At 34.8% G+C, this 24,603-nt stretch overlaps 2 protein-coding genes across 3 annotated transcripts; one reads left to right on the top strand and one right to left on the bottom strand.

Moving 5' to 3' along the window:
* Positions 1–998: 998 nt before the first annotated feature.
* Positions 999–5,293, top strand: LOC104086723 (probable hexosyltransferase MUCI70). The gene is made up of 8 exons (XM_033653535.2): positions 999–1,137; positions 1,228–1,343; positions 2,305–2,484; positions 2,855–2,923; positions 3,016–3,215; positions 3,714–4,129; positions 4,481–4,665; positions 4,812–5,293. The coding sequence occupies exons 2-8, from the start codon at positions 1,283–1,285 to the stop codon at positions 5,180–5,182; spliced, it is 1,482 nt and encodes a 493-aa protein (XP_033509426.1). The 5' UTR covers positions 999–1,137; positions 1,228–1,282; the 3' UTR covers positions 5,183–5,293.
* A 1,901-nt stretch (positions 5,294–7,194) lies between these two features.
* On the bottom strand, positions 7,195–12,575 carry LOC104086724 (V-type proton ATPase subunit B2). Of its 2 annotated transcripts, none has more exons than XM_070186236.1 (15): positions 12,442–12,575; positions 12,009–12,073; positions 11,453–11,508; positions 11,235–11,333; positions 11,047–11,106; positions 10,361–10,467; positions 10,054–10,267; positions 9,587–9,715; positions 9,338–9,475; positions 9,017–9,167; positions 8,831–8,913; positions 8,227–8,274; positions 8,069–8,122; positions 7,859–7,942; positions 7,195–7,776 (listed from the first exon to the last, which is right to left on the bottom strand). In XM_070186236.1, the coding sequence occupies exons 2-15, from the start codon at positions 12,064–12,066 to the stop codon at positions 7,591–7,593; spliced, it is 1,467 nt and encodes a 488-aa protein (XP_070042337.1). In that variant the 5' UTR covers positions 12,067–12,073; positions 12,442–12,575; the 3' UTR covers positions 7,195–7,590. The 2 variants fall into 2 exon arrangements, with proteins under 2 accessions (XP_070042337.1, XP_070042339.1); XM_070186238.1 differs by lacking the exon at positions 12,442–12,575 and adding an exon at positions 12,384–12,431.
* Between the last annotated feature and the right edge of the window lie 12,028 nt (positions 12,576–24,603).

Here is a 24,603-nt window from a genome sequence, read left to right as displayed (position 1 = left end):
TAAAAAAAAATTGTGATGCAAATGAAACATTTTTTTTGCAACATATTATTGTGGTGTATTATGAGCATGTAAGTTAAAAATACACTAATGATGATTTGCCTTGTTAATTAGTATATTTTGTGACGATGAATTTTCATGTCATTGTTTAACGTTGTTGATAGACATTATATCTTGGTGCGCACATCAAAAGACCAAAAAAAAAAAAAAAAAATTGTCGAAAAGCATTTGCTTCATATGCTTATTGGCACTTCTTAGTGACTGTGTTAGAGAGAATATAAGCACGTGTTACTAATCTGCTTTATACTTTTTTCAAGCAAAAAAAAGAAATGTTATGGAAGAGCTTGAGATTGATATTACTAATTTGCCTTAGTGTGTGAATTATCTCAAAGAAATCATTAATGGAATTATTAATACCCATGCATCATTTCAATTTTATTTACATTGGAAGATGCAAGATTTGATCATTTGAAGTGAGGATACTAATAAAATTATAATAGCATGTTATATCACACATATTTTTGGAAAAATAAAAAGGGTACAAGTATGTTCCAATTTTTTTTTTTATAGATGCGTCAATGTACTTCATTCTATCTTTAAAAAGTTAATATTTTGTCTTTTTGAATGTTAGCTTGATTGATTGTTATTTTTAAGTCGCAAAATAAATTTTTTAATATTTTAAAACTAAAATTTAGTCTTAATATTTAAAATACAAGGTCAAAACGCTTACTAATATTCCATTTTAACGACACAAATGTCAAAAGAGACTTGAAACATTGAAATTATTTATTATTTGTTGAATAAAGTGAAGCACATGAAATAAAAAAGAGTAAGTGAAGAAAATAAATTGTATGATTTCCATGAGAAAATAATTTCTGAACAGCGACCGACGTCGTTTTATGCTATCTTTCGGCAAGATCCGTCGGCGTCTTCCCTCATTTCCTTCTTCGATAGCTTCTGTGATTCAAGAAAATATTTTGATAAATAGGGATTCAATGATAGCCTTAACAACCTCTTTTTCGCCTAAAACCCAACACATTTTATATTCCAACATCTACAATACGATCATATATTGGCACAAAATCTGGTAAAAGGAGACACAAAAAGGCTACCTTTTTTCTCAGATTTTCAAATTGCAAGGTGAAATACTCAAAACCCATTTCAAGTTAGTCTTAATTTTCGAGTGTGGGGTTTTTAATATAATCCCCCCCTTTTGGATCTTGTGTTCAGAGCAGTAGAGTTCACCATTTTATAAGCTGAAAGATCCCCTCACTATGCATTGAGAATGGACAGTGTTTCTTTAAGAGCTATTCGAAGACCAGACCGTAACCATCTTCAATCTAGAGGTAAACCCAAATGTAGCTTACTAATAATTACATACTCTGTCCAATTTATATTTACTCTTTCCATTTTGAAATGTCCAAAAATTTTGAAACTATAATAATATTTATCTATATAACTTTAACAGTTTAGAAGAATTCAAAATCTTTTATGACTTCTTAACCATTGATGTGATATTTTTTTTGACGACGGTGCTGCTGAGCCAGCTTACACATACCAGGGCAGGTATTGGGTAACTCTGCCCACAAAGGCTTGGGTAGATGGGAAGAAATTATCTTGTAGTTTTTTTGTTGCATCACTTAGTATTTTTTTTTTTTAATCTGAGACCTCATGGTTCTCCCCTCACTTGATTGACCACTAGCAACCATTGATCGATGTGATATTTTCCGTAACAAATCTAACTTCATAGCAAGTATTTAGTATTTGCTTCTATTATCACCAATATAATAAACAAGTCAAATTTATACATTAAGCTCCGTGTTTTATAATTATGACGGGGTCTCCTGCACTGCAATAGTGGCTGTATATCTGTTGAAACTGAATTGGAAAATAGTGTAATTATGATAAAGAGTGTCTTGCATTTCAGCATTGCAGTAGTAGTGCCCTGTATCAGTGGCATTCAAAAAAAAAAAAAAAAAATACGAATGTCATACCTAGGATTTGAACCGATGACCTAAAGCAATTTTTAAACCCCTTAGTCACTTTACTAGAATTTGCCTTCTATCTAGGGGATTCAACAGTAAAAATATGCACACACAAAAATAAAAAATTGCTCTATTTGCACAATGTAATTTTCAGCAAAGGGATTCAGTTGAACACCCTTTCGTCAGCTTAACTCCGTCCCTTCCATCTCTATTGAAACTGAACTGGAAATTTGTATAATTATGATATAGGGTGTCTTGCGTTGTAGTGGTAGTGCTTGCATTACTGTTGAAATTGAATAGGAAAAATTAACTGTGAATGCAGATGGTAAGGAAGGCTTCCTTGCAAGTGGGAAGTTATACCACGACTCCCCAATGAGGATTATATGGAAAAGGGGCTTCATTCGGTTGGTTCTTGTGGCCGGAATTATTTGGGGGATGCTCATTCTAACCGCATTGTTATTTCATGCTTGGTCTTGCCAGTCTTCTATTGCTTTCTTTTCAGGTAACTATTTTACATTTCTTGCTTTCTTTTCCTTTGCCATATTTATGGTAGCATTTGCTTTTGCTGTTGCTTTGAGTTACATTGAATTGGATGAGGGGATTGCGGGAATGAAAGATGTGATTTATCATTGCTGGTCCCAATTGGTAAACCTTGCATATTTAGTACCTTGATTCTTAAGGTGAACTAAACATTACCCGCTATCACAATATCTCTAACTTTATGGTTAATGGAAACATGACGTTTTTTGATGGTGGAAGTAGTATGTATGATCTTGTTACCGTCAATTTTTGTTTCAGAAATTAATTAGCAGCCTATACTTTTTACCTTTCAAAATTGGATTCTGCATTTATCTTTCTTTCTTGACATGCAGCCCTTTGTAACAAAAGCAGTAAAATATATGAAGTAATTCAGAGTATGGGACTTGTGACACCTCCACATCGTGAGTCTCTCGAATTTATCATTTCAAACTTTTGTATCTAAATGTATCAGAGAAATGTTAAGGTTGCTGTTTTATCTCTTGTGAATGTATAGGTTGTCCTATTCCTGTAGCAGATGATCCAAATAAGATTGTTATTCCAAAAAGGAGATCTCCGGAAAAGTATGTGCAATCACTTTCTTACTTTATGGAGGATGTGACAGCAACCAACGGATCTCAGTCGCCCCCTTTGTTTGGAGGAAATATAACATGGAAACAGAGAGATGAGAGCTTTAAAATAAAACCAAACATGAAGGTAAACATACCGCCTTATCTAACGTAATTGGAGGCTTCCACTGTTTCTATACCTGTTTGTTGCATTTACCTGGCCCACTTTCCTCTCCTTTTTAAAAACAAAGCTCTGTTAAAGACCAAATGTTGCTCATAGAAGGAGCAGTGAACAATGACTTGAAAACGAAATCTACCTTTAGCTTTTGGTATATGTACCGTATTTTGAGTACAAATCAGTTTTGGTGCCTTCCTCATTCTTAATTATGTACTCCATTTTTGACATGTCTTCGCGTATTATAACCGATAAAGTATTTTGATTTAAGTGTCCACCATTCCCCAAATTAGCAAAATGGCTCGAAAAAGACTACCAAGTGAATGTGACTACTACTCTACTAATGAAAAATATGTTACATACTCGGGACGCCCTACTCCTGATGATTTGGTTTCCTTGTTATTATTCTCGAGAACAATTTGAGTTTGCTACTTCATATGCTTCCAGCTTTGATTTATATTTCATCTGTAGGTGCACTGTGGCTTTATACGAAATGGTGGTGCAGAAATGGCTCAGAAAGACATCAAATATGTCAAGAAGTGTCGGTTCGTTGTTGCCTCTGGTATTTTTGATGGGTATGATGCACCTCACCAGCCGTCAAATATAAGTGCACGTTCTCAGAAGCTCTTTTGCTTTCTTATGGTTGTCGATGAAGTATCCCTCGAGTTCATCAAGAAAAATGTTACTGTTAGAGAGGACAACGAAGGGGGAGAATGGGTTGGTATCTGGCGTTTGATTCTATTGAAGAATCCTCCGTATGATGAGCCTAGAAGGAATGGAAAAGTTCCAAAAATATTAACCCACAGATTATTTCCTCAAGCACAGTACAGCATCTGGATTGATGGTAAAATGGAGCTGATAGTTGACCCATTGCTATTACTTGAAAGGTATGATATAGTTATGTTATCAGTATTTGTATTTTATTTCTTGCTTCACTCCTCACCAGCATGAATGTACCCCCCCCCCCTTTGTTTTCTTTTGTGAAATTGATTCTTAATGCTGTCAGATTACTGGATTTACTTGAACAGCATGTGGTTAAGTAATGATGGGTAGATTCCCTTCTCGAAAATATAATGGTTAGATTCAGGGCTTGCAGTTATTTCTTGTACATGAATTTCTGTTTTGTTAATTTCTTTAGTTAAAAGTTTTAACCAAACAAAGAAAAGTCTCCTGTGTTTAGAAAGTACTGCATCTTGATTGAGCATGAGTGGTCTAACTTAGACGGTGGCTATTTGAAGATACTTGTGGCGTGAGAAGAATACGTTTGCAATTGCTCAGCACAAGCATCACCGCAATGTGTACGAAGAGGCTGATGCAAACAAAAGGAGAAAGCGATATGCTCGTCCTCTGATTGATCTTCATATGAAGATATATCGCTACGAGGGAATGGAACCATGGAATCCAAAGAAAAGCACTCCTAGTGGTAAGTTAAAGGCCTTTGTTGTATGTTCTAATTGGTAACAAGGCTAGTATTTCTAATCACTAAGAGGAGTGTCAACTTCTCCAGGACATTAATTCTTTCTCGTCATCCACTTCTCAATTATAGTGAAAACTTTTTGGTATACGCAGATGTTCCAGAAGGAGCCGTCATCATACGAGAACATACTGCACTGAGTAATTTGTTTAGTTGCTTGTGGTTCAATGAAGTTCACCTCTTCACACCGAGAGATCAGCTGAGCTTTGGGTATGTTGTCTATAGGTTAGGAGGCCTATTCAAATTTTTTATGTTTCCTAATTGTGAGTATAACTCCATCTTTATTTTGCACAATCATACCCGTGAACATTCATCCAAAGTAGAGTGGGTAAAATCTTTGGATGAATTTAAGAAGAAAACTGGTTTGAAAGAGAGTAGGGGAGGATTAGGGTTGTGGATTCCTTATCCAGGGAATTTGGATTCGGTTGTATTACCATCTGTAAAGAGAACTTCAAAAGCTGGATGAGAATGGAGTTATATTTCTATTTCACATTTTGGGTTTTGCCTACCCACCCAATTATGAAGAACAGTGTAATGCATTCTATTATCCTTCATCAGTTTTGAGGCTTTCTTTGGAGTTCCTCGAGTGATTTTTTTTTTCTTTCCTGACAAGTCAAATTGCTAGTGTTATTTTTCAATAAACAGTTCTTGATTCAGTAAATAGGTGCAAATCAAGACTATTCACACCAAAAGACAACCCACCCGCTTAAGGAAAAAGAAAAAAAGAAGAAGAAAGAGTTGGCCTCATTTGTTTGCCATTTAATGGAGGTTTGAATCTTAATCATTCAGATCTTAGACATTAAGTGCGTTTGTTTTTAAAGTCTGAATCTTAATCATTAACTATGTTTGTTTTTTACTTCACAATCACTTAATGGGTCTGAATAGTCTGTATGATTAAGATCCATAACAGAGACTTAATCTCATTAAGATGCTATCATCCATATTCATTATTAATTGTCGCTATCGCTTACCATTATCAACTACCACCATGCCGCCACCACCACCACCATACTCAACCACCATCCCACCATCATCCTCAGTCATAGCTGCCACCATAATCGACTACCACCACCCGCCATCCGCACCACTCCCACCACCATCATTCTCAATCACAAACACTCATCCACCTCAACTACCACAACTAACCACCCCATCACCATCAACAATCATAACCGGCACTACCCATCATTATAAACTACCACCACCCACCACTACTAATCACCACTAGCTACTACCCTGAACCACCACCATCAACCAAACCTACCACCAACCACCGCGTCGGCATTCACAAGCACCACTGTTAGCCATCACCACCGGCAACTACTATATTCTGAAAAAAATTATATATTTATTGATAGAATATTATATTAATTAGTATTTCATTTGAATTTTATGTTTATTAATTTTCAAATAAAGATAAAATTTATACATTCAGATATTAAAAATCAAACAATCTTAATCATTTAGTATTCAGATCTTAATACACATCTTAATACTCAGATGTGTATTCAGATTTAGATGTCTTAATCTTAATACATATCTTGATATTTAGATGTGTATTTAGATTCAGATGTCTTAATATTAAAAATAAATAAATGATGTCCTAGTGACTTATATTTATTACTATATACTTTTAACATTGGTTCCTTTTATCTTTATGATTTTGGCACGGGAGTGCTTCCAGATAAATTAGGAAATTTTAGACTATAGCTGTTTTTATCAAAGGCGAAGACCTAGCTATTCAGATAGTTATGCATGGGAGGAATTTTCGGGCTTACCGAGTAATACAATACACAAACAACAATCATATTTGTTCCTTACGGAGGGAAAAATACTAGATGATCTTTTTCCATCTGTTCAAATTTTGGTGGACAAAGTTACCCGATACCTGTGTTGATCAGAGGTAGCATGTATCCCGAAAAATTAGTTACACTGTGGTTATAAAAAATAAAAAAAAACTAATCAATCAAAAATGGGTTTCTTAGATGAACTAATTAGGCGGAAGAAATATTGGATCTGAACAACTCGAATCTAAATACCGTGTCAAAGACAGTTCCACCAAATGTCGTTTTCCTAGCACGTGTTTCCTGCAAAATAGTGAAGGAAAAAAAAAATCTCGCGTTGATTGATTGTAACATCTTTACCCTTTCTTTCCCTAGAACAAGGTTAGTAGCAACAATTGAATGAAAAATTAAGCAGACGTCAGGACAGTTATAAATGTTTGCTTCCCACTATTTCTACTCCACTTGAATAAAAAGTTCAACCTGTCTATTTCTTATTTCTTCCATATAACCCTTCTATGTAAAATGAATAATCTCCAAATAAGTGTTCGGTGTAATGATTTCAAGTGAGCTTTGCTTTAATAGTCTCTGAAGTCTGAATTTGTTTCCAATTACCCATACTTATGAGCGGATTCATTTAGAAAACTCCAAAAGAATTCATTTAAAACTCCAAAAGCTAAGCTGCCACTTGCAAGTATTAAACAAGAACCTCACAAAAGGCAACATTATTCAAAAAGGATACAAAAGAATTAGCTCACGGTCGACATACAAAACAAATAAATGAGCACAATACATAACATGGGTTTTGTAATTCCTGGAAAACCCTACTGTTGTAGAATTTAAAAAGGAAACCAAACCCTGCCATATGTGCAGATAACACAACACAATAAATTACACCATGACTTAACTGGTTCTTAAAAGAATATAAATGTCTTGCAAATGCCGGAGAGCCTTGGTTCTGGGAACTCACTAGAGAAAGCTTTTATTGTTGAGCTGGAAGGAGATTCATAATTTGAGGAAAAGCTCATGATATGTATCATCAAGCTCATACCAAGGCAATCACACAGGATACAAAAGTACAAAGTTGGCTCCCTCAATTAGACGCATCGCGGCTGTAGTACTGATCCAGGGTCTTCGCGGGAATACGGTGAAGAAGCTCACGAGGGAAGATCCGAAGGAGTGTCCAAGCTAAATCAAGCGACTGGAAAATGTTACGGGTGTCGTAGGCTCCTTGGGCAACAAACTTCCTCTCGAATTTGTCAAGAAACTCTAAGTAAAGCTGATATATTCAAGAAAGATTCAATTAGTGAACTCATTAGAGCCAAAAATAAAGCTCAACTAATTTTTCTCAAGTTACAAACCAGGTCCTCAGAAGATAATGCTTCTTCTCCAACCACAGCTTTCATTGCCTGGACATCCTTGCCAATAGCATAATTTGCATACAGCTGAAATTTTTATAAGTATTACCATCAAGCATCATTTATTGCAGCTTCAGTAGTAATTGTCAAGTCTTACTGAATGTATGTTAATGAACAGTGATGACACACATCTTTACTGAAAGTTGATCTTACCTGGTTGGATACATCAGAATGATCCCTCCTAGTCATACCCTCACCAATGGCACTCTACAAAGTTATAAGGGTGAATTAACAAGTCACATGTTTGGTGTTCTATCAGTTTACAAAAAAGATCTAAATAGATTCATATCTAAACAGATCCATAACCTCACCTTCATCAACCGAGACAGGGATGGAAGCACATTGATTGGTGGGTATATCTGTTAAAATTCAGAAAGGAAAAACAACCATTTGATATGTTTTTATTCAAGCCCAACACTATTCAAAATGTAAAGATATTCAATCCATCCACACTCATAAGCTTTAATCATAGCTAATTTCAATAAAGAGAACCTTCCGCTGTTGTGACTTGCTGGTTAGTCAATTTAAGAAATAACTTGATAAACAAGCAATGGGCCATTTATCCAAAAGCAAAACATTTAGACTAAATTAATTGTAATTTCTTAAAAATAGTACTGCTAAATAGTAAAATAGGGGCCGAGGTTCTCGATCACTTTCTCTGCAGAAATACTAAGTAGCTATTCAGTTCAGTAAAAAATCTCAGGTTATGCAGAACCTAATCGAGATGATCTAGAATAAACTAGAAATAGCAAATCAAGAGATTAAGAGATAAAAAGATTGATAAAGCAAAGGGCATATACTTCCTATATCGGTTTGATCAATCGCTCATTTTCTAAATCTTCACCTCTAGCATTCAGAAATAATGCCCTTTTACTAGTGTGCATAAGTTGTCAGTCCGACAGATTTATTGCGTACCTGCCGGTTATGAAGCTGTCGGTCAATATATATTTGTCCTTCGGTGATATAACCTGTAAGATCCGGGGTTGGATGTGTAATATCTGTACAAAATAATAAGAGAAATTAGAGATTCATCAATATATATTAGGAAAAGAAGAAGGCAGAAGTAGAAATAATAGCAAAATGATGCTGGCTACGGTTTACCATCATTTGGCATGGTCAGAATTGGAATTTGTGTGATGGAGCCCGTTCGTCCCTCGATACGTCCAGCTCGTTCATAGATTGTTGCCAGATCGGTATACATATAACCAGGATATCCACGCCTTCCAGGCACTTCTTCTCGGGCAGCAGATACCTGCAGGAGGATTTATAGTTTTATGTGCCAGAAGTCAAAAAGGAGAGGTCCCAAAAGATGGCAACCCAACAACTATTACGCCTCAATTTAAAAGCAGGTTGGGTTCGGCTAAATACAGAATCATAATTGGCCCAATTGAAAAATTGCAAGATATGCTTCATGAACAATACCTCACGAAGAGCATCAGCATATGAACTCATATCAGTTAAAATTACAAGAACATGCTTTCCACACTCATATGCTAGGTATTCTGCAGTTGTCAGAGCAATCCTGGGAGTAATAATACGCTCTATAGTAGGATCATTAGCCTGCAAAAACATAACTGAGGATATCAAACTTGACATTCACTATGAATAACTGCATTTGTTTTCACCAAAAAAATGATCACTATGGATTCATGGAAAACTTCCAAGCATTACCAAGTTTAAGAAGAGTGTCACTCTCTCCATAGATCCATTTTCCTCAAAATCACGTTTAAAAAATTGTGCTGTTTCCATGTTGACTCCCATAGCAGCAAAGACTATGGCAAAATTGTCCCCTTCACCACCCTGGGTATCAAGCGGAAAAGAGAGGATTATGTCAATTTGCATACAATTAGTCAACATGCATAAATGAACATGGACACAAGCGCCTGTCCAGTTACTCACTGGTAGATTAGAGAAGCAACACATAAGGAACTAAACTCGTAAAACTTAATGTAAGTCAATCAAGCCATGATAGTTGTAAGATTTCTAAACAGAAACGTTTAGCTTGGTGGCACCCCAATGCTTCAAAGGCCATTCAACTCTCAAGCAATATATCAGACTTCCACTATCACTGTATTTAGACAGCTCCATCAAAATAATTGGCTAATCTATGCGTAAGTGTAAAAAAGTAAACTACTAACCTCAAGAAGGTTGTCAGCTTTCTCCAACCTCTTCACCAGTCCAGCCTGACGACAGATCTGGGCTGCAATCTCATTATGAGGAAGACCGGCGGCAGAGAAAAGAGGAATCTTCTGCCCTCTAGCAATTGAATTCATGACATCTACTGTGGAAATTCCTGTCTGTATCATCTCTTCAGGATATGTTCTCTCACTAGGGTTGATAGAACTTCCTAAGGTTGACATGTTACACATATGATGATATACTAGAAAGAAATCACAAGAAAAAAACCAAAATAATGGACTTCCCAGAACTCAATACTTGCCTGAGATATCCCTGTAAGCCTCAGGTAAAATAGGAGGACCGTTGTCAATTGGCTTGCCAGAACCATTAAAGATGCGTCCAAGCATATCCAATGAAACTGGTGTCTTTAAAACCTGAAAGCATATTATACACTATTAGCAAACAGTATTACGAAATGATAGAACAACAACAACAACAACAACAACAACAACAACAACAACGACCCAGTGGAATCCCACTAGTGGGGTCTGGGGAGGGTAATGTGTACGCAGACGTTACCCCTACTCCGGAGGAGTAGAGAAGCTGTTTCCGATAAACCCTCAGCTCATGATGGTAAAGGACCGAAACGATAGAAATGATAGAAGCACACAAAAACATGTCCTGTACTATAAAAAAATTTAAACGATCCGATAGTTTCCATCTTAGGATACAGAACGTTTCACTATTTTCTCCAATTTGCAAACACAAGATTACTCTACCAAATGTTTTCATGTTTACTACTGACTGCTTTCTGTAATTTAACGGTATGTAAAAGAAATGGGAAAGCAAGTGAGGAAATTAAAGGCTAAAGTAAGTGTGAGAAGGTGATATTTTTAGACCACAGCTAGTTAATGAACCATCAGATACTCAAGGAATCTAGGGACTTCTACTCATGATTTACATCTTTGGGTTCAATGGATGAAGTCTAGAAACAAATATTAGCTGCTGTGTACCTCCCCAGTAAACTGCACAGTTGTGTATTTGTTGTCAATTCCAGATGTTCCTTCAAAAACCTGGGAAGAAAGGAGAAAATGACCATGCTTAAGCAAATGGAACTTAACCTAGAAGAAGTGTTAATACAAAGAAACACTTTTTTATAAATTGCAAACAATTAAATTAGCCAAAACTGATCCCAAAGAACCTGAACAACAGCTTTTTCACCATCAACTTCCAGAACTTGTCCACGTCGAGTAGTTCCATCTCCCAACCGAATGTTAACAATCTCCTGGTACTTGGGTCCCTGATAAGATCATATATGAGCACATCATTCCAGTTTAATTAACACAAACAAGTACAATAGAAAAAATCACACTAAGGGAAAAAACAGAAAGGCGCATTAGCAAAGCACGCAGCCATTACCTTAACTTTGTCAAGGATAACCAGCGGTCCAGCAACACCGGAGACAGTTCTGTATTCTGCAATGGTATGTAGTGTTAGAAATCTGCATCATGCTTTTAACTGATGGGTTTGATAAATTTAAGAGTTTATATTGAGTTAAAAAAAAAAAATCGACGCCAAACTAGTTAGGGTTGGCTATATGAAGCCCCAACAAAAAAAAAAGATACTGTATAACATAAAAAAGGAGTAGCAAAATCTTGTACTTTTACTTGATTATCCACCGGATAAATCAATTGCATATTAATTGTCCCTTTGATGACATTCAATAAAATTTGAGAGATAAAGAGAAGATGAGAAAAACAAATTCATATGCATTTATAGAATTTATTGACCTCAGACTAAGAGATTTTCACCTTGTATCATAGATGAAGGAGGTTACTTTTAACATCAATTTTTAAGTGTTATCTTAAGTTTTTTAGGCATAATGCACACACAACATCAGATTCATCACAATGCTAAATAGACTTGTACTCTAGCAAACAGATGGTTGAACAAAAAGAACATCAAATAAAATTACCCATTCCAACCTCCAGGTTTCCCTCCTCCATCTCAATATTGTTAGGTGCAACTCCCATATTTAACCTGAATGTCACAAAAAAAAATAACAAAGTTACAATTTGTGCCCGCTAATATTCCAACTTTGATCATCAGATCATACACATCCCCTGAATAAACAACACAGCATCAAAATGCCAAGGAAACAAGGCAGTTCAAAAGCATAAACAGTCCACAAACACATCCATTATTTTCTTTCATTCAAAATCAACTATTAACACAGAAGTCAAACAAGTAAAACGGAACAATACTAGACCATACAAATAAACTTCAGAAGCAGCGGATTACAACCAGATGTGAGTATGAATCAAATCGGATTGCAGTGAATTGTGTTTACCAAATTGAAAAACAATGAACTGAAGATTCGAGAATGGATCTGCGAATGGGAGCGTTACCTGTTCTTCTCAATCACAGAGTTAGACTTAGAGCCAGACAGAGAGAGCAAGGTGGACCGTGGAGAAACGATACTGAGATCTAATGGCAGAGATAAATAATTGGAGACTTTGTTTTTATATTGTAAGGAAAAGATAAAATTAATATGAGAACGTGAGATGGGTGAATAATGATAGGGAATTCAACTTGTGAGTAAATACTTTTATTTATTTATTTATCTTTTTGGCTGTTCACAAAAGTGACGAATGTTACATGCTTATATATATTTTTATATTTGAAAATAATTCAACTTTAAACTTTTCATTTTTCTCATTTTACTCTTAATGATAAGCTTTTATAACCACATAAATATCATGGCACCACAAAGTTTTTACCCCTTAAGCTTTTAAGGTCACAAGTTTCAAAAGTATTTTTTTTTCTTAAACTCTGTGTCGAGTCAAACTAGCTCATCTAAATTGAAACAGAGTGAGTATTTATTTTTGTTTATCTAAAAGGAAAAGAACTTTCTGTGTATTAGAGCTTGTTTTCTGAAAATTTGAGATGTTTGGCCAAAATAAAAAAGTACTTTTGAGTCGTAGAAGCAGTTTTTTGCTTTTGGGGAGAATCTACAAATTCTACCTTCTTCCAAAAAACTGAAGCAGAAGTAAAAAATTAGTTTATTCAAGACAAAAATAGCCTTACATTAAATTTATATTTTTCAAATTATCCATCATTAATTTAACATTTCTATTTCTTTTTCTCTTTTTTACCATACATTTCTTCTCTTTTTTATTTAATCATATTTTTATTTTCTTTCTCCTATTTCGCTTTCGAATATCCTCTCTACTATAACTATATATCTTCTTTTATATAGTGATTTATAAGAGTGAATTTTTAATTTATACTGAGTGGTATGGTTTGATATATTTAAATAATCATATAAACAATAAGTGATACTAGATACCCAATATTATCGCTTTGGAATAACTATATTTTATATTAATTAAAAATTTTAGATTGTATATTTATTATAACAAATATTTAAATTCATTTATCTCTCTTTCAAATAACATTAATTGTAAATTAAATTTTTACGGGCCTTTTCGTAATTTGACAATCAAAAGTACTTTTTGAAATAATTGGTTTGCTTGCAAAAAATATTATTTAATGAATTGTCAAAACACAAATTGTTACTTTGCAAAAGTACTTTTTGGAAAGCACTTTTGAACAAAAGTACTTTTAAAAATAAGTGTAGTTAAAATGAGGGGCGCACGATACGATTCTCTCTCGGCGTAGTTTAGAAAACCTACGTCATCCATGGGAAAGAGATCTCGGATCCCTTCTCAGAAAGCTCTAATGGCGCAGGCCACTACAGCGCGAAGCATTGCACAGATGAAATCGAATGGGAATCAAGCTGGTACGAGTAGAAATCTGCGCAAATTCTAAAAAATTAGAACAATTGGGAATTGAAGAGGTGAGTGGGAAGGTTTCGTCAGAGGCTGAGCACTTTAAGACTTCTGTGGAACAAGTTACTAAACCAACCGGAATCGAACAAGCATTGAGCTCTGAATCGAGGCAGTAGTTGAAAACTAGAGGTACAGCAAATTCACATGGTGAGGTTATTGTTCCATTGCATGCAATAACAGAGCAGTCACATGTGCAAGAAGGAGTGAGTGTAATTGATTCAATGGGGAAGGGTAGGATATCCTGGGCAGATGAAGTTGAGGCGGAGGAAGAATTGTTGAATAAGCCTTCGATTTGGGACAATTTTGGTATTACCAAAGTCTAAAATACAGGTTTCAAACTGGATTTTGTAGCACCAGAAATGCGTGGGGAAACACCTGTTTGTGAGAAGAGTTATACTCGGTTCCTATATGGGTGGAACTACTAGGATTAAACTTCAAGTATTGGAGTGCAAAAGGGCTTAGCAAAATTGGTAGCTTAATTGGTAAACCTTTAATGGTTGATCATCAAACAGAGAAGAAGCTAGTCCTAAACGTGGCTAGACTTCTCATTGAAGTTAGACATTGATGGTCCATTGCCACAAAAGATAATATTTAAGAATAAAAGAGGTAATTTGGTTAAGCAGAAAGTTCATTATGACTGAAAACCTATTTTGTGCAAATGTTGCAACAAGTATGACCATAATGAGGAAGCTTGTAGAAGGAAGCAACCAAAAACTCCACATAAGCAAATAGAGGATCAGACAAATGAAGTAGTAATATGTTAATACATGTGGACTGATAGAACTTCCTTCAAATGGGAGCAGATATACTTGGAGTGACAAGCGGGGGAGTAGTAGAGTGTACTCAAAAATAGATTGGGTGTTTGTGAATGCATATTAGTTGGATACCATGCCAGATTTTGTAGTTATGTTCAAGCCAAAAGGGATCAGTGATCACTGCCCTGTAAAGATTGAGCAAATCGAGAATGAGAAGAATTCAAAGAAACAATTTAAGTATTGTAATGTATGGTCAAGTTATCTAGAGTTCCAGACTAGAGTGTCACAGGTGTGCCAAACACTTGTAGAAGAGTGCATGATGTTTCAAGTAGTCAAAAAATTGAAAATGTTAAAACAAAGCCTGAAGGAGTTGAACAAAAAGTATTTTAAAGACATTGAGGCAGAGGCAGCAAAAGATAGAGAAGAAATGCTCTTGGCACAATTGGCATTGTAAGATAATCCCTTGGACTAAAGATTGCAAGAACGGGAAAGGGAAAGCTACCTCAAGTTCAAGAGATCATCATACTTGGCAGAAATATATTTGCAACAAAGGAGCAAAGCAAGCTGGATTAAACTAGGAGGTGACAATACAAAGTATTTCTATATAGTCATCAAGCATAGGAAACTTCAACAATCAATAGTTCAACTGAAGGACAAATAAGGTAGACTAAAGATAGAACCTGAGAGAATAACCAACATATTTGTAGAATTCTTCAAGACTTATTGGGGAGGAAATGAGAGCAAAGAACTAAGGCATTCAACAACTTTCTGCAGAATGAAAACATCTTGTCAGTGGATCAACAACTAGAACTGGTGAAGGAATATATTGAGAAGGAGGTGAAGAAGGCAATGTTTAGTATTGACATCAACAAGAGCCCAGGGCGGCCAGATGATTATGGGAGTGATTTCTTTAGAAAAGCATGAAACATAGTAGGAGAAGATGTAACAAAGACAGTCCTGCAGTTTTTGAAAGATGGCAGACTACTAAAGCAACTTAATGCAACCATGATTGCATTGATTCCTAAAGTCCATGATCCTCAGTTGGCCAGTCAGTTCAGGCCTATCTCATGCTGTAATGTGATTTATAAGTACATTTCATAAATGTTATGCACCAAATACATAAGCTGTATTTATGGAGGGGAAATCCTTAATTCACAATGTCTTAATTTGTCATGATCTACTTAGACACTATAATAGGAAAATAACTCCTAAATGCCTTATGAAAATTGATTTGAAAAAAGTTTACGACATGATTAGATGGGATTTCATAGAAGAAGCTCTGCTTGAGTATGACTTCTCGTGTTCTTTTGTTCAGATAGTTATGACATGCATAACCTCGACTAAGTTTTCTGTGAAGGTGAATGGTGAAAGACATGACTACTTTGAGGGAAGGAGAGGATTGAGGCAAGATGGTCCAATTTCTCCTTTACTCTTTATTCTAGTGATGGAATATCTATCAAGAATCATGAAGAAAATGAGCGACCTCCCTGAGTTCAAATTTCATCCAATGTATAAGAGACTCAAACTCACTCATCTGGTATTTGCCGATGATCTTATGATCTTCTGCAAATGAGATAAAAGATCTATTCAAAGAGTCATGGAAGTGCTGAATCATTTCAGTTGTCACTGGATTGGTTGCAAATGTAGACAAGTCAAATATATTCTTGGCAGGGCTTACAAGTGAAATGCAGGATGAGATCATTGCAATGATAGGATTTGTACTAGGAACATTCCCTATAAGGTACCTGGGGTTGCCTCTGTCTTCAAAGAAATAGAGCAAGATGGAATGTCAACAGCTATTAGACAAAATTACAGAAAGGATCACAAATGCATACTCAAGGCATTTGTCTTATGCATGAAGGTTACAAATTATAAATGTTGTCTTGTTTTCAATCTATAACTTATGGGGAGCAGTCTTTATTCTTCCACAAAGTGTGCTCAAAGCAGTTGACAATGGGACACATCATAGGAACACAGGAAAAAGGATGCAACAATTGGAACACAACCTTAATGGGAAAACTACTATGGCAGCTAAATAAGAAAAAGGACTCACTTTGGGTGAGGTGGGTGCATGGCATATACATAAAGCAAAATGATACCATTTGGAACCATAATCCTCCAGTAGATAGTAGCTGGTATTGGAGGAAACTTAATGCACTCATGGCACAATGGTACGAGAGTGGTAAATATACTCTCACACCTAGTGAGCAATATTCAGTAACTCAAAGTTATAATGCACTGTTGACTTAACTGGTTAGATGCAAAGTTGCTGATCTAATATGGACCAAAGTAATGCAGCCAAAGCATATGTTCGTAGTTTGGTTGGGCAATCAAAACAAAATGCTCACAAAGGAGAGACTACTACACCTACACATAACAGTGACAGACAATACATGAAGCTTATGTGGGAATGGAGTAGTGGAAACAATACAACATCTGTTTGTGGACCGTGAGTGGATAAGGGAGATGAGAAATTAGCTAAGTCAATGGACATGTATTCAACTGATGGCCAGGGGAGTTACACAAAGCCTACATTGGTTGAAAAGTAGAAAATGAAAGCAGATGAAGAAAGAAGTAGTGGCAGCCATATGGGGGGCAACGATCTACCACACATGACAGGTACAGAATTGGAGGATATTCAGAAATACAATTGTGAATACAAACATTACAATTGCACATATATGGTAGATTAGAGGATATACAGATATGTAGGAAAGCACAACAATGTAGACAATTACTGATCAGGTTATAGCTAGAGGTTAGTGTGTGTAGTAGGCAGAAATTTGGAGGCCTAACTGCATAGATGAGTGTACTGTAGTTATAGGAGCTCAAGAGATGTACTAATTTGGTTTGTTAATGGTAATATTTTATATTTATTACCAAAAAAATAAGTGTAGTTTTTAACAGATTGGCCAGACAGGCTCTTAGTTACATTGTTACCGTCCGTAATTATAGATCTCATGATAGAGCACTAAAATGAAAATATTATCAGTAAACACTTTTTTAACCCTTTAATATGTGTACTTGGGTTAAATTTCACCTAGGCAAACCAATAAATTTTGAATACCAAATGATTAATTTTAACAAAAGATAAAATATTATTATCAGTCATGGAATTTACGAAATAGACCCGGACAGTCCCCAAAAAATATCTTTTTGATCATGATATGATGTCGATGGACATTGATACAGTTTTACTTAAGTAATAGGTGTCTAAACTTTTAATGAAAAAAGTTGGTTTTACGGACAAAATATCAACTTTAAATTTTGAATATTTCAATAAATTTAAATTTCTCAAAATTATGAAAGTTGTTCAAATTAAAAAAAGAAAGAAGTATCCAAAACTCCAAATGTCTGATTCAAATTAATTGGTAACGCCAGTTGAGTGCTTGGTTGGCGGGACCAACAATATGCCGTGCCCTCTTCTAACACTTGCAAGTCTATTTTGGACTGGAATATTGATTGAGAAACGTTCAAAAATAAAGTCGGAACAGGAGGAAAAAAAAAAGGCAAAAAAAAAAGAATGTTTATGCAAATTAATTAGTGTAAGACGTGTGATATGTATATGCACTTTTATCAATTAACCATGATTAAGTAAAATGTATTCACACAACCTTTAAAATATAAAATGCATTCATATGATTATGTAAATAATATATAGCGAAAGTGATTGGTTAAGCTTTCACTTGTTGACAGTTATCCCATATATGTGAAAATTCCTTCACTAAAACATGTACACGATCTTTTCTTTTATTTAAAAGAGTTCAGTTCCTACTCTTTTATACTGCATTACTAGTGAGAGTAGCACGGGCTTTGCCCGGGCCCAACGTAAACAAAGCTATACTATTGTAATAAAGGATATAGTGATGATATCTCCAAGGATTGAGCTTGTGTAGAGAAATGAAATACTACTAAACTATTGCATCTTATAAGAGAGAACAGTTTTTGATGTAAAATACTAATTTTACAATAAAATATATTGTTTTGTGTATAATATTTATCAAAGACGAAAAAGTGAAGATTCCTTTACAGAGTAATTCCCTGACTGCAAGAAGCAAGAAACAACAACTGCATCATATTCTTTGTAGTAATAGCTTTGAGTAGTATGAACAGACTCTATGACTTTGGTTACCAGCAAATTTGAGAAATCACCATCAACTGAGAAAGCATTGAGAAACTGATATAAGCCTACTAAATGATATGCTCCCGAGTCCTAAATCATGGCATAGCATATTACAGCAATTGTAAAAATACCTAATTTATACCCTAGTGTAAAAAATAGCTTTCCAGTCATCAATTTGATGTATAAAATTCTTGTGATCACTTCAATTCCTGCATCTTGAAATCTAGTGTGTTTTTGGCATATAGGTTCTAAAAGAATTTTAAAACTTTAGGTACCTACTGAAACCTATATGCCAAAATTTATTATTTGGCTAAAATAGGCGTATTTCAAAAAATTATACAGATATATTTGCTAAGGCAGAGGAGAAGTGATTTAGCATATTAGATAATTTGATGGATTTTTATATCAAGTTGAGATATCAATAACCTTGGCAAAACTAATACATTTAGCTAAAATTATGATAGTACCCTAATGAAGAACCAGAGATTCATGATTCATGTCACAGAACAATATTATTCCAATGTCATCGAATGAAATTAGTATGGTTTTTGAAATTTCATCATTCTCCAACATAGTAAAAAAATACACGGAGTGACAAAAGTCAAAAAAAAGAGTTAAAGACAGCAAATGCAATACGGAGTAAACAACATCACTAATGTAATTCGGTTAAGCTTGCTTTAACAAAACCAAGTAGGCTATGTAAAGGTTAGCACATAGCCAAGCAGACTATGTCTTTGGTTTCATTCCTTATGTTCTGATGTAACGTTATGAGAACGTAAAGTCAGGGGCAGAGCTACAGTAGTGGGTGCAGGTTCGGGCGAACCCAATGACTTTTTTCGGAATCCTGTATTTGTATTGAAATATTTACTAAATTTATGTAAATATATATTGTCGAACCCAGTAACAAAAGGGGTCTTGGTTCAATGGTAAGGGTTGTGGGTTCGTTAGAAAAGATAGGGGTTCGATTCCCGCTGAAAGCAGTATTTTATTTTAAAATTTAGAACCCACACACTTAAATCCCAAGCTCCACCTCTACGTAAAGTTATATCAGGTATAGCGTGTGTACCCATCTCAGTTGGCAAAACCATTATATCAATTATATCTATGGTAAATACAACAACGCCCAACAAGTTATTTTACCTTTATCCCATGTAGCTGAAAGAAGCAGTTAAATTGCAGGTCTGCACCTCTACTTGGTATCAGATGTGGTTATAGAAGGAAGTATAAGCTATTTGCAAGATTAATCTTAAATGCTTAAATAAAAATTAATTAATCTAAAGTTTCAACGAATCTTTGCAAACTAAATAACTCCACCAATATAAACTTCGTCGAATATATGTACGAAAAGGAAAAAATTATTTAAAAAAAGTTAAGCAGTGAAACTCGTACTGCCCATGTTTTGCCAGAAAATTCAGAAGAAAACTATCTTACTACTATAGTGAGCACCTCCAGTGCTATAATCCCAAATGACAGGTAAAGCATTCTAATTATACGATGATGATGAAAAAAAATCCACATAAGACTTCAGGAAGAACTAATTATTAGCTAAAGTATGTCAAATAATTTTTAAGAAATGGTCTGTTCCAAGCTACTGTTACCTTCAAGCCCACTTATGTGATATTGGATCTAGCCAAAAATTTTCTTAATTTTGTCAATTCATCCAGGATCTGCAACTTGATTGTTCTCCTAATAATATATTGTCAATGTGTCATGAAATCTCCATAAGTTGTAATCCATGGTGCATTCTGCCTAAAAATTAAATATAATTCTACGAGCTAAATACTTATGATGAAAACTTGAGGATGAAAAGAGTCACAATTTTTTTACCATGACTGCATCAACCTGCAAATATAAATTATAAGGTTCCAAAGCCAATTTGAGAGATCAAATGCTACGAAAATATTATTTACTTGCTCGAAAAAATATGGAACACAAAGTAAAAGCATAAAATGGTTACCAGTATAAAACATACTTAATCTTCAAAAATTTAACACATGTAATAGTTAAATCACTTTGAATTCTTTCGTAAGAAGTTTCGACAAAAAGATAACAATATATTTAGATGCCTCATACTATAAGATTCTTATAGGTGCTTCCTGTGATAACATACCCTTTTAAATAGCATACTTACTCTTATACTACAATCATGTAAAACAAATCATTACAATGCATTACCTATTTATGCATATAACATACTTTCTATGCATTTAACAACTTAGGCATCTTCTATCTGCAGCACAATTCTTTTTGGTGTATATACTAATCAAACTTTTTCTTTTATTAAATGAAAACAAACTAAAATGGCGTATAGTCTAAAACCAAACATCATTTTGAAAGACAGACATATATCACGACATAATTTTTTCTTTGGCATTAAGAATCAAAAGTACACATGATTAAAGAAGTATAACACGTTAACCATTATTTTTGGTATAAGATACTAAATGAAACTTCCTTTTTACTCTTTTGTTTCTTCACTGCACATTTTAAAATTAATTCAAATGCCAAAAAGTAACTTTTATCTAATAGGATTGAAGCCATAGACAAGAAAGGTGGGAAGTTTAGAGATATAGTGAAGTCTTTCTCCAATAAGTCTTCTGTTTATAGGCAAATTGAACTTTGGATGCTTGTACAAAAAAAAAAAAAAAAAATTAAACTTTAGATGCCAATTGAATAGAAAATCTATAAATCTGTTGGAACCAAATTTTGTGCAGAAAGGCCTTCTTAGTTCTTCCAAATCTGTAGGGGCAAAAACGAATAACGATAAAAATTGGATAATTATTACTTCAACTACTAACAGATAAATAAAATATCTATATTTCACAACAATATTTAGTTGATAGCCCTGTGTCAAGTTTCAAAATTACTTGAGCTATCAAGTGAGGCCATAAGGATTGAACAGAACTTACAGTCTGCAACTTTTTATTGCCGTTATGAAGTTTAGATATTCTTATTTATATACAATTGATCAGAAAAAATAAAAGCAAAAGCTATTTTGGTAAATTTAGACCACACATTTAAATCAGTTAAAGGTGTGAGCTAACATTTATTGAAACAACATAAGAAGAAAAATTAGGTAGTTTCTTTTATGCAATTTCTCAAACACTTCTAGTGCAAACCTAAATGCAGTTTGTATAATAACAAACTCAAATCCATTCTTACTGCACTTTGATAGAGGTCAAATAGATGAAAATTAAGACTAAGCCCGAAAAAAAGCAAGTTGAAGACGCACAAAAGCGAGCGCAACAACATATCACCAATTAGCTTAAAATTTTAGACAAAAGTAGTCAAAATCTTCCATACAAGTTCAAAATATGAGAAGGAAACATTCTTCAGATTGAAAACAAACCGAATCTTAAATCTAAATAGCGTTGATAGTCAGACCTTTATTATATATGCGCCAAATCGAAAAAACTTGAAAAAGGTAGTCCACATATGTGCAAGCGGTAAACTGAACTCGGAGATGTCAGAATTTTCCAACGGAGCAGCAGTGGTAACGATGAGAGTAAGCAGAGAGCAGTATAGCGACATAAATTTTATGTTGTAGTAACCACATGTCAAATATAGAAGAAAGCGGTAATACGTGTCTATAAGGGCTAATGTGTATGCAATTACGATAATACCCTCCTGACCCATTTTACAACCGGATGCAACTAACTTATGAGCTGTCAAACTGTACTCCATATGTTAGGCTGTAATTGCAATTATATTTTTATCCTTGGGCCAGGTAGATAAATTGACCACGAATTACCTGGTTATTCCCATTTACTGCATTATATCTATATAACACACTTTAAAAAAAGAATCACATACATTTGACATTCACTGATAAGATTGGCTAAAAATGATATTAGGTAACTACTTTTAAGACAACTATTTAAAATATACTCATAGTTTACACCGTATTTAAATTTTAGTCAATTTGCTCTTCTTCGACTGTTGCACTTCTTCTTTTGATGCATTTCTAGTCTTCTTCCAAATATAACATCATTGGTTCTAAAGCAAGGTCCACTTTTCTCTATTTCTTTATAGCATGTTTTTCTCAGCTTATTTTAAAAAATATTTTTTCTCAAAAGTATTTTTCTCAAAATTAGCAACTCTTTTGTCAAGTCATAATTATGTGTTAATTACATTGCAACTGCTAATTATAATTTACTAAAACAATCCTCCTAAAAGTAACTACTGGTGCACTTTACCCGGATAAGATCATCATATACAACTCTCTCATAGCATTTAATATTTCAATTTCATTTAATTATCAAATTAAATAATGAAGTAATGTTTTCCATTAAACTAACTTCTTAATCATCGCTTGTTCATCATAATTAATACTCAACATGTTTAGAAAAATATGACAGGTTTCGAAATTCGAGAGATAAAGTGTATAAACTTCGATGTGCAGTTTGACATGAATTTCTTAAATACTTTTTTTTTTTTACATATGTGAAACTATGTAAAAGGGGGAAACGGACGTGGAGATGAGGCTTGACTCGCAAGTCATCCCTAAGAGAGAGAGTTTCAAGTATCTAGGGTCAATTATCCAGGGAGATGGGGAGATCGACGGGGATGACACGCACCGGATCGAGGTGGGGTGGATGAAATGGAGGTTAGCGTCTGGAGTCCTGTGTGACAAGAAGGTGCCACTGAAACTTAAAGGTAAGTTCTATAGAGCGGTGGTTAAACCGGCCATGTTGTATGGGGCTGAGTATTGGCCAGCCAAGAATTTTCATATCCAGAAGATGAAAGTAGCCGAAATGAGGACGTTGAGATGGATGTGCGGGCACACTAGACTGGATAAGATTAGGAATTAAGATATTCGGGAGAGGGTGGGCGTGACTCCCATGGACGTCAAGATACGTGAAACGAGGCTTAGATGGTTCGGGCACGTGCGGAGGAGGAGCCTAGATGCCCCGGTTATGAGGTGTGAACGATTGTCTTTGACAGGTACGAGAAGAGGTAGAGGGCGACCTAAGAAGTATTGGGGCGAAGTGATCAGGCAGGACATGGCTCAACTTCAGATTTCCGAGGACATGGCCTGAATAGAGAGATGCGGAGGTCGAGCATTAGGGTTGTAGGCAGAGGCGGATGTAGAGTGTTGGCGACGGGTTCAATTGAACCCATAACTTTGTATGCGGAGCAAAAATTTATATGTAAAAATTTCTTAAAATTATAAAAATAGTAGATATGAACCCATAATTTTAAAAATATAATGGACTCAACGCTAAAATCTTAAAAATTGAACCCATAAAGTATAAATCCAGGATCCGCCTCTGGTTGTAGGTTATGGGGTAGCTAAGTATTTTTCCTCGTTGTTCCGGCTAGTCTGACAGTGTTTTATCTAAGTCTGCTAGCGGTTATTGTTCCATCACACTATTTTTATTTTTATTTTCTATTTTTATTATTATCATAATTATTGTTCTTCCACTTATTTGTTGTCTCTTACGGTGCTGATATTATTTGTTTGGTTTCTGTTGTTGTTACAGATCTTTTGTCTCTGAGCCGAAGGTCTTCCGAAAATAGGGGTAAGATCTGCGTACACTCTACCCTCCCCATATTCCACTAATGAGATTATCACTGGGTTGTTGTTGTTGTTGTTGTACGTATGTGAAACTACATATAAAGTACCACTTCTTTTTATAATAAAAAAATTTCATAAGTAAGAATTATCCAAAAATATTTGACGCCAAAAGGTAAAAGTACTAGAATGGAGATCGTTCAAACTAGATGGATATAAGTCGGAAAGATCATAACTTAGTGGACCAGAAAAAGCAATTCACACAAAGCGGAGCGCTGTCATTTTTGTGTACACATCACTAGTTGCCTAACTTGAAACGCCACACA

The sequence above is a fragment of the Nicotiana tomentosiformis genome, chromosome 1 (assembly GCF_000390325.3).
Source record: "Nicotiana tomentosiformis chromosome 1, ASM39032v3, whole genome shotgun sequence".
In the NCBI taxonomy this organism is placed as follows: Eukaryota; Viridiplantae; Streptophyta; class Magnoliopsida; order Solanales; family Solanaceae; genus Nicotiana; species Nicotiana tomentosiformis.
This window is presented reverse-complemented; position numbering and strand designations above follow the sequence as displayed.

Excerpts from the sequence above, each read along its gene's own strand:
- LOC104086723 (XM_033653535.2), top strand. The coding sequence starts at position 1,283 with ATGGACAGTGTTTCTTTAAGAGCTATTCGAAGACCAGACCGTAACCAT. Across the intron at positions 4,130-4,480 it reads CCATTGCTATTACTTGAAAG|ATACTTGTGGCGTGAGAAGA; the intron begins GTATGATATAGT and ends GGCTATTTGAAG. Across the intron at positions 4,666-4,811 it reads AAAGAAAAGCACTCCTAGTG|ATGTTCCAGAAGGAGCCGTC; the intron begins GTAAGTTAAAGG and ends TGGTATACGCAG.
- LOC104086724 (XM_070186236.1), bottom strand. The coding sequence starts at position 12,066 with ATGGGAGTTGCACCTAACAATATTGAGATGGAGGAGGGAAACCTGGAG. Across the intron at positions 11,509-12,008 it reads AAACCTGGAGGTTGGAATGG|AATACAGAACTGTCTCCGGT; the intron begins GTAATTTTATTT and ends ATACCATTGCAG. Across the intron at positions 11,334-11,452 it reads TTATCCTTGACAAAGTTAAG|GGACCCAAGTACCAGGAGAT; the intron begins GTAATGGCTGCG and ends TGATCTTATCAG.